This window comes from Lepidochelys kempii, chromosome 2, assembly GCF_965140285.1.
Source record: "Lepidochelys kempii isolate rLepKem1 chromosome 2, rLepKem1.hap1, whole genome shotgun sequence".
NCBI lineage: Eukaryota > Metazoa > Chordata > Testudines > Cheloniidae > Lepidochelys > Lepidochelys kempii.
Genome location: NC_136381.1, coordinates 188,068,531 through 188,078,831, shown reverse-complemented (window position 1 = coordinate 188,078,831; position 10,301 = coordinate 188,068,531). Strand labels below are relative to the sequence as shown.

At 43.9% G+C, this 10,301-nt stretch overlaps 1 protein-coding gene across 1 annotated transcript; it reads left to right on the top strand.

Moving 5' to 3' along the window:
• The first annotated feature begins 356 nt into the window (after nt 1-356).
• On the top strand, nt 357-7,454 carry LOC144930163 (prolactin-releasing peptide-like). The gene is made up of 3 exons (XM_078851310.1): nt 357-422; nt 3,632-3,806; nt 6,798-7,454. Exons 2-3 carry the CDS (start codon nt 3,653-3,655, stop codon nt 6,977-6,979), a joined length of 336 nt encoding a protein of 111 aa, XP_078707436.1. The 5' UTR covers nt 357-422; nt 3,632-3,652; the 3' UTR covers nt 6,980-7,454.
• Nucleotides 7,455-10,301: the final 2,847 nt, after the last annotated feature.

Genomic DNA, 10,301 nt, shown 5'->3' with positions numbered 1-10,301 from the left:
CCGCAGGGCAGTTCCCCTGCGAAGTGCTTCCCCGGCACCTGGGGTGGTGGGAGGCGCTCGCCTGCTGCTTGAGCCCGCGGGAGGAGCTCCCTGGGGGGCTAAGGCGGAGTCCACCACCCCAGTAGTCATGGGGCGCCGAGAAGCGGCTCCATCAGCCTGACAAAGCGCCCCCAGCCGTGCGCTGCATTAACACCGCCCCCGGCTCTGCCCCAGTGATGGGTGGCTGCTAACGGCACTCCACGAACCACTCTCTTGCTCCGGTGTCTTTAAATGGTGCCCGGCCACGCGGCTGACGCCCCCTCGGCTCTCCCCTCCCTCGCTCCAGCCCGACCCCCGGCTATAAAAGGCCCGGCTGCAGCCCAGCTCCGGGACTGGTTTCCCTGCGGATCCGCCGCCGCCTACGGAGCAGCCCCCGGGGACAGGTGAGTGAGGCAGCGCCGGCCACTGGCTCAGCTCGCCCTTGGGGCGCAAAACTGGAGCGCAGCGCGGGGCGGCAGCTCCGGTTTCAATGGGGATGTGCTGGGACAGGCGAGCAAGTGCAAAGGCTGGTCCCGGGGGGGTCGGAAGCGGGTGTAAGAGTGAAGGCAGAGCTGGGGGAGAAGAGTAAGGTGGGCTGGGCTCGAGTCCCGACTCTGCCAGGGCCTTGGGCAAGAGCCCAACTGCCCTCTGCCTCAGTTTCCCCACACGCAAAGTGGGACTGAGCCCTGCCTTCTGCGGGAGGGTGGAGCTTAAGGTTTGTAAAACGCTTTAAAGCCTTGACCCTGCACCCGCTGACATCGGCAGGAGAGGAGTGCTGCCCCTGACTTCACGTGGCTGCGGGATCGGTTCAGATTCACTTTACTGTGACAGCGTGAGACGGTGTAAAGGAAACGAACTCCTGGTCACTGCTCCCCATTCAAGCTCTACCCTCTGAACGCGCTTTCCAGGCTCCCGTGGCGAGCGTGTGCAGGGCACCCAGAAGCAGCAGCCGGTCCCATAGGGTCACTGGCTTTCTCCCCCTCTGGAGAAGGAAGGAAATGTGTTAAGGAAACCACATCCGCGATCTCCCAGCTCCGCCAGCGCCCAGGGTGTAACACAATCCTCTAGCGCGATGGGGTCTGTAACAGCTGGCATGCCAACATACCTAATGAAATACTCAGGGGTGACATGATTTCTCTCCTCAGTAACTAATAATCCTGGTTGGATTGAAAGATGGACAGCTCACTCAGTTTATTTTAGGAGGAGGATGAGCTTGGGGCTAAGGCATGGGTGGGACTAGAGAGCTCTGGGTTCATTTTTTCTAGTCTTACCACAGACTCACTGGGGCACTTAGGAAAGCACTTGGTGCTGGATCCCACAAGGTGCTAAGCATGACCTTGCTGAAGGAGCGTACTTCCCCCTGATCACTGGGAGTTGAGCGTGCTCTGCACCTTGCAGGATCAAGTCAGTAGTCTTTCTGTGCTTCAGTATCCCCATCTGTAAAATGGGGTTAATTTATCTCTGGGAGGAAGGGAAGTAATAATAATTAGTATTCTGAGGTGCTGTCACTTGGTTATGGGGGTCATAGAAGTAACTACAGAGAAGTGTGTAGAAGAAATGCGTAGAAGAAATGCACTTCATTAAAATGGTGTCCAGATTAGGATTTCTTTTAAAAGTAAGTTTAATAAACAGCAGGCCTGTCAAGAGATGTGCATTAGCCAGTCAGGCTGCTTGAATCAGGACACTAATTCTATAGAAATATGCCAGAAAACTTGCATTACTCAGACAAGTATAAATGCCTTTGCTTTTTAAATATTTTTTTCATTATATGGCAATAATGACCTAAATTCAGGGACTTTGCTGGGAATAAATCACTGTGAGGAGGCTGGTAAAGATGTACAAGCCAGACTGTTGTTAGTCCCCGAGAAATGTCCTGCCTTGATATTTATTGCTTTAGTAATGTCATGGGACGAGAGAGAGACTCCTTGTAATGTGACATTTGGGAATCCAGATTCTGGTTTCGCTACTTCTGGAGTCACTCCACAGATATACCCATGTAAGTAAGTGACAGCAGAATTTGCCCAACAAAGTCTAATGCTCAGGAAGAGTTAGGATATTTCTAAACACATTTGCTCTACTAGTTTTGGAGGCATTTGGTTGGATGAGAAGTATCCAGGAAATCTGTTGATTACAGTGAGAAGAATGCAGCTAAAAATTAAAGGTTGTTTAAAATGACCCATTAAAACACTCCCTCTCTAAACTATTATATACTTGTTTCTCATTCAGTCTTGAATAACTGGCAATGTAAAAGTAAAACAGCTACATTTAGAGAACAAGAGCCTTTGACTGTACAACTAGATTGCTAAACAAAGTGAATAGAAATGCCCAAGTGCTTCTGACAATGAGCATTAGTTTACTGCACTGCATATTCTGCTTTGCACTTTGATAGCACCTTGAATTTGAAATCTTAGGGTCCAATTGTATACTTATTGGACTTAACAGAAATACTCTTATGAACTTTAATGGATGTGGAATCAAGTCCTTGGTGTTAAACTAAACTTTACTACACCCCTATAAAGTAGATATTCTCCTTGCTTCACAGGCAGGAGAACTGAGGTATGAAAAGATTAAGTCCCAGATCTTCAAAGATATGGAGGCACTTAATTCCCATTGAAATCAATGGGAGTTAGGTTTCTAAGTACCTTTTGAGGATCTGGGCCTAAGTGACTTGCCCAAGATCTCAGAATGAGTGAATGTCAGCGCTTGGAACAGAACCCAGAATTTCTTACGGTCTAGATCCTAATGTCTAGACTTTTTTCCCTCCTATTACTGCCCAGCTTTTGACCCTTAATGTCTGTAGAACTCATCCTACAGTCCTCAGGTAAGATTCCCAACAGTACCCTGGAGAATTTTACTTGACCAAGGACTGCAGGATCAATCCTTGGAAACGGTTTCGTTTAACAAACCACAAGTTGGCACCTGAAAAGCTTTATCTCCTAAACAGAAGAATTAGTTGATAAAAACCAAATTTTAATTAAAAATCTAAAAATGTCCTTTATAAATGCTACAAGATCAGAAGATAAAAACAGTGATATTTTGCACAGTAACATTCAGATACACATGGATGCATGTACTTAGCATTAGAGAGATCTAGAATGTGTTCTCATCATTTATGGGAATTTAGTCCTATTTAGGACAATAAAAATACCCTGATACTTAACATTTAATATTAGCATTTTTGTGCAAAGGAATGGTGGAAAATGACAAAACATGTATTTGTTAAAATATACGTTATACAGTGAGTGCTTTTACATACTACAGCGCACTGCATCTCTGAAGCTCCTTAGTCATTGACTGACCAGCTCTCAACACCTCTGAGGGAGGCAAATGGTTCACCCATTGTCCTGGTAAGATTGAGATTGAGTGAGCTGCCTAAGGTCACTTGGCAAATCAGTGGCAGCACTGGGGACATCGTGGTTCCGAGTTCCCTGCTCTGTGGATTAGACCATGGTACCAATATTTCACTTGATTTTGAGATTTTTCAATAGCTGTTAGATGAATAGCTGTATAATCAACAGTCCTAGTTGTCAAATGTCAGATATATTTTTTTTGAAAACTGATGCAATGCTTTTTAATCATGTAGTTTATACCATGTTCCCTTCTCTTCTCCCAGTGGCCTTACAGTTGATCCATCATGTGGCATGCAGTGGCGGGGTCTCATCACTCTCACTGTTCACCTCAGCCCAAGCACTTAAAGCTGATAGCAGTCTACATGCTGGTGCTGTTGGTATCACTCAGCTTTACGTCAGGCCAGCGCAGATCGTTTAACCATCAGATAGACAACAGAAGTAAGCACTGACTTTCTGGCTTTTCAAATGATCATTTTATTTTAGCCAGAGTCTCCCCTCGCACCAGTTTGACACAGTGTAACTCCACTGGTTTCCACTGAGTGACTCCAGACTCAAATATGCATGGGTGAAATCAGATTCAGGTTGTGGGTCTCGTGGGAAGTCCTGTCAGATGTGTGTCTAATGTTAGAAAGATGTATGTAGTAGGACAACATTCTCCATCCTGGGGACATTACTACTTAGTGTGAATGGGATGAGGCTCTTTCATTACTCTGAGTCAAATAAAACCTCTTCTGTCACAGAATTTTAAAATGAAATCTAATGCACTGCCGAGAATTCACTGCCAGTGTTCGAGTCATTGTAGTGCTTTGAAGCCAGGCTAGATGAAGGGCATTACCTCTTTCTATACTGGGCCACATTTAATCAGAGGGGCCATCCTGACAACAAACAGCTTTGAGACAAATTCCCTCCTCCACGATTCTGGGTAGAAAGGAGCAAAAAGTAATGGAAGGGGAATATCAGCTCCTAGGTATGCACCCTTCTTCTCCCTGCCCCTCAGAATCCCCTCAGTGGGTCCTGTGTGGCCACAGGACTCTGGTCAGGGAGGAGGCTGGCCATGAACGGGATGAGTGACAGGAATGGGTTCCTGCCACAGTATGTTCTCTACGCTTTAAACAAATGTCCGGCGACTTTGGGAGCCTCAGTATTTGGGTGCCCACTTGAGACAACTTAAAGGGCCTGTTCGGAAGGTGGATGCTCTGCACAATCTGAAAATCAGGCCCCTTTAAGGTGTCAAGTTGGGCACTCCAAAATTAAGGTCTCTAATCCCATTTACACCACACATCTTTATGAAAAGTACCTTATATTTATGGAGCAACTTGTGGCCAACACGGAAGGGGATATTTTTGCTCTTCTCTCTCTCTCTTGTTAAGAAGCAAAATGCCCCAACCCAGATTCTGCAGCTTTACTTCAGGTCCTGCAGATATTTGTATAAACTAGGAAATGCATTTGAAATAAATTTGTCATCACTTGCAATCTTGACATTTCTAGGATATTCCTGGAATATCAGCCCCATCATTATGGCTCTGGTGGTGTCTTCATCAACACCTCCATAGATCTTGGAATGTTTGCACTAACTAAACCTTGCCACTCTCCTGATGCAATTAAAAATTCGGATCTTAAAAAAAAAAATTTAAATGATGCACAAGTGAGCTGTGTAAAAATGTGATATTCTCCCCCCCCAAAAAAAATTTCATTGGTGAAGGGTTGGATTTAATTCCCACCCACACTGCAGCTCAGAGTATTTATGAACCTTTTTATGGGAACAAGGATACTCTTTAACCAAGTCTCTTGACAAAGGCTTTTCTAATGCAGGTTCTTCATAAAACATCACATTTATACGGCTCAACTGTGTGGTGTGGTTTTTTTTTTTTTTTTTGGTACATGCTAAAAAAACTGATCTGTGATCAAAAATCAATTAGCTGCAGCTCCAGATATTTATTAGAGCTGGTCAAAAAAATGGAATTTCTCTCCTGTAGGTACATCTGACATTTCAAAACTTGTTTTCATTCTGAATCAAGATAAAAAGTTGAAATCTCAAAATATTTAGTTTGTAATAGAATACCTGACATACTGCAACTTGGAAACCTCAAAACTGCCTTTTTGAAATGTCTTAATGTCAACATTTAGTTTTGACAATGTTGAAACATGTTGTTTAAGTTGAAACAAAACTAGTCAGATCAAAATGACAGTCAAAACATACTCCATTTTGATTTTTATTTTTTTTTAATTTTTCCATCAAAGTTGACATGCTCCCGCAAAATGTTTTCACTTCAACAACGCAGCATTTCCTTGAAAAACTTTTCCATCAAAAGTTTTTTCAACCAGCTTTTCACGTTTGATTTAGGAAGGCCAATTTTGCAACCAATTCCATTCACGTGGAAGGTCTTCACTGACCGCTTATCTGGCAGGATTGGTTGAATGCAATATGTAAATTATCCGTTAGATGGAAAAGACTTGAAAACAAAATGGGTTTTGCTCCACTGGGGGTGAAGTGAATTACACACACACACACACACTGCTGATGCACCCATGTTGATGCCAAGAGGTATCTTACAATGAGCTAGCAACCTACGACTGAGCGGTTGTGGGGGGGGGTGTCACCTAAATTGTGGGCAAACACTAATATTGCCACCCTCCTTCAAGACTTCTGCTGAAGGAGGGCAGTTTTAAAATTGATCAGGGCTCTAGAAGAGTCCAGTAAGCAGTGACATCTCCGATACACAGGTCAGTGCATCCCCTGGTCTGAGCTAGCTTCCACAACTACCACCTTCCTCCCCAGTGGATTTTCCACCTCCAAGGCAGTGCTGGTAGAAGCTGGTACAGAGCTAGGTCTGAATGCAGGTCAATAGTTTGCTTTGTGCATTGTAAGCACTAAATCAAGGCAAAGCTCCCAGGAGGTTTTGCCCGTATTAAAGAAGAGAACAAAACCAAGCTTTAGCCTTATTTCAGTAGACCTTTTAATTGAATAATCTTGTCTTTGTACAGACCCCCCCCCCCAAAAGCAAAAAAAAAAAAAGCATGTGTCTGAGAGGTGGCTATGATTTCTAGAAAAATGTAGTGGCTACTTGTGCTGGAAATTACTTGCCATTTTGTCATTCAAGAAACCACCGAGGGCCCTTCCTGAAGTCAATGGGAACTTTGACTGAGTAAGAACTGCAGGTTGAGGCCCAGAAACAGGGAGAAATTCTTTGAGAGGAAAGATCTTGGCCATACATGAATCCTTATCCTAGAGATGGGGAATTCCCATTAAAGAAATGTTTGGTGTTTAGGACCATAGGGGTGCACTGTTAGTGATCCCTGGGTTTTTCGTAGGGTGTATTATCCCTTTGAATGTTCTGGCATTGTCCAGTAGATGTTGCTCTCAAGCGGAGTGCTGTTCACTGACTGTGGCTCAGTGTGCACTTCTTTATTGAATGCTTTGATTTCCAGGTCCTGAGATTGATCCGTTCTGGTATGTGGGACGTGGGGTCCGACCTATCGGCCGGTTTGGGAAAAGGCAGCTAAGGAGCAGCCACAGGAGCCTAAGACCTGGGATCAGCAGCCTGGAGCTGACTGTGGATGCTTTGCAGGAGCAAGCAGCACTGGATGCAGAAGATGATGGCTGGTGGTGATTCCCTTGTCAGCTGCAGTAACTAAATTCAGTTACTTCTCTCATTTGAATTGAATTCTCTGGCTCCCCTCCCTACCTCCTCACATACACGTTAAAACTGTTTTGGTTCTGCTTTTTGTACATGTCCTTTGCCACAGCTTTGGTTTATTTCCTTTTAAAAGAAGTGCTCTCAGCTGGAAAGATCCCAATTGAAAAGTGGTGCTGAATGCAAACTACGCTGTCCACACACTTCCTCTCCTGCTCTGAACAAAGCATCTTCTCCCCCTCCCTCTTCTCTCTCCCCTCCCCTGCCCCCCCCCCCCCAGTAAACTAATGCCACTGTGAAGGTAGAGCTGTACAAGAACCAAAAAATTTTCATGCTTGGAATCAACTCTGTATAAAACATGTTCAGTGCTAGCCTGCCAACAAACCTTTCTGTCATGTTTCAAAGTGAGTTGTTAATGCTGCTTAAAAGTAAACTCTGGCTGGCTGAACTAAAACACATTCTCAGTAATGTATTTACCAATATTAAATAGATATGAAATGTTAGTGCTTTTTGAGTATTTTCATACACAAGACTGACATGTGGTTGTGATGCATGTGTAATGGCTTGGATTTATACACGGGACATTCCTGGCCCTTTAAAATTTCTATCTTACCGGGTGTACTCTACAAGCAGGTGGGGTTTTGTTTTTCTTTTTTCTTTTTTTAAAAAAGAATACTCCCTTCTGAAAGACAGAGTTTAAAAGGCTAGTCAGGGTAGCTTTGTGCCATCAGAGCACACAACCCATCACCCTCAGCAGCACCATGAGGCCAAAGACAGGTGAAGCTGCTGGCTGATGTCCCTCTAACAGTGGTTTTTAATCTGTAGTCTGCAGATCCTGTAGGGGTTTTCAGACTATGCTTAATATTTCCAAAGAGATCTAAACCTCCATTGGAAATCTTCTAGGGGTCTGCAAATGGAAAAAGGTTGTTAGAGTAGTAGTTTTTCAATCTTTTAACTGGGAAAGTTAAGTCACTGTCCAAGCATCATAACTAAAAATTTATCCATTATATTGGATTGTATAAATCCATGATTGCTTGATTAATGTGACCCATCAGTACACTAGCTAATTCAATAACTTGTAATTGGCATTGCTCATATAAACACATTTAATCTCAATAAGCAACTCTTGCCACTGCAAATACATCAGATAACATTTATAAGCAGTTCTAAGTTGTAGCTCATGGTCAAAAATACCCAACCATTCACTAAATAACTAATGAACTAGAATTAAAATGTAGGTCCTGAAGAGTACTTCAGAAGACTGAGCTTGTGTGTCTAGTTGTCTTCATGAATCACTGCCAAAGTAGCAGTGGTTGACTTAATCACAGCACATAATTTATCCAACTAACTTAATTCAGAGGCAGAAAAATAGGCTATTTTATTTTTACAGACTTGATGGCATTTTTCAGTTATTTGACAAATAATTTGTGTGAAAGAATTTGAGCCCTGGGCTTGTTTGTAGAATGCTTGCTATGCATATCCACTATTTGTTGCTCATATGAGGTGTGACCCAAGTCACATATTATTGTGGTTACCTTTTTTACGAGTGTTTTGTGGATAGCTTATGAACTCAGCACTACTCCAGGTTTTTAAAGCCAATCATTCAGACTTGTTAGACACAGCAATTGCTTGAATAATAACAAAAAGGCAATCTACCACCATGACCAATGAAGCCTCTGTCATGCTTACCTTAAAGATAGGATGCTGTTAGGTAATATGGTGGTTTGTCACATTATACCAAAACCACCTGCATAGCTTAATCAAAAACATAATTCCTACACAATCCTATAAAATCTTGGCCACAGGGGCCTGTCAAAGGAACACTGTCTCCTCCCAATGGCCTTTTGGAATCACTCTGGTTCCATTAGCCTACAAGGGTGTGTACCCTTAAAATAGATCCCTCATGTCACTGAGGTTGGTATGGCCCAACCTCAATGCAAGAGCCAATGGAAATGTTCAGTTCCTGATGCTAGTCTAGTTGCCAACTACTTTACCTTTAACCCAAGCTAAGATACCTGTACCATGAGTGTGGGCAGATATGTAAACTGAGCTGGAAATCAGATGGGATTATCCAGAGTTCTTACGATGGTCATCATCCATTTGGCTGTTAAAATAAATCCACTATCAGCCTTGGTAGCTCCTGTACCACTACAGAGAGGAAATTCAACAGCTCACACAGATTTTGTAATAGAGGAGGGCAAACAGTATATCAGACCTAGCCCCAACTTGGCCTGGGACTCCCACACAAGATGAACACACTGGGTCAGATGCTCAAGATTATGCCACTGGTCCAGGCCTGAAGAATTTAGAGTGGCACTAGCTCCTGGCCCTCAGTAAGTCATTCGGGTGGTCAAGGTTGACTGGAACTCAGCACCGCTGCACCCATGCCCCCTATTCCAAGGGCTGGAAGATGTGTACTGTATAACTGCTGCTCCGGCTCTATGCCAGCCAGGGGATTCTGCTTCTGTGAGGAAAATCTCCAGATAGCTGGTTGAGGCAGTTTTTGACATGCACGTATATCTTTTCCGTGAAAGCATGCTGCAGCCCTAATCTGACCGTTAATACTCACTTGAAGGAAGGCTTGTTCTCCACAGCACTGTGAATATGAGCACCACTGAGGGCGACTACATTTCCATAGCATTTTTCAAAGGAACAGGCCAAATGCAAAGCACTCACTGCTAGGCTGCCCACAGCCCAGAGATGGAAAAGTGCAAGCTATAGCAGTAAAAGCCTGAGCCTGCACTATTCCAGCTGGGTGAGGAAAGTGATTCTCTTAATCATGAGGAAGATAGAGCCTGGGGTTTGGGACATTTGTTATCACTTGCAAGAATGTAGAGCAAAAAGATAAAAGTGAATGTGATCCCTGCAAGGAACCTGCCACATGCCATGAAACTTGCATTGGACAGATTAGAACAGGGACACATAGGAAATGAAGATGCTGTATGTATTTAGAGAGGACCAAAGCCTGAGGTTACCCAACCCAGCTCTTAAACCTGCATTATGGGAATTCTGCCAGTCGAGGGACTGTATTTAGCACAGTGTGCATATGGTTTAGAAGGATGTAATAAATTTCTTAAAGGGCTCTTTTCTTTTTCCTCTAAAATCAATCTGAAGGGAAGTGTGTGTGCCTCGATCCCTCCCTGGCTAAATTAGTGCATTTCACACACTGGAATACCGCAGTCCTTTTTTGAGCTGCATAGCTGTGAAAGACCCAATGGAGAAGAGGCCATTTATGTACAGCAGGTTCCTATACTGCCAGGATGGAGCACCTACCACACTACTCAAATGTGTGGCAGTT

What these genes read in the sequence shown, in the direction of transcription:
- LOC144930163 (XM_078851310.1), top strand. Translation starts at nt 3,653, where the DNA reads ATGTGGCATGCAGTGGCGGGGTCTCATCACTCTCACTGTTCACCTCAG. An exon ending in CCATCAGATAGACAACAGAA is followed by an intron (nt 3,807 to 6,797) that starts GTAAGCACTGAC and finishes TTTGATTTCCAG; the next exon opens with GTCCTGAGATTGATCCGTTC.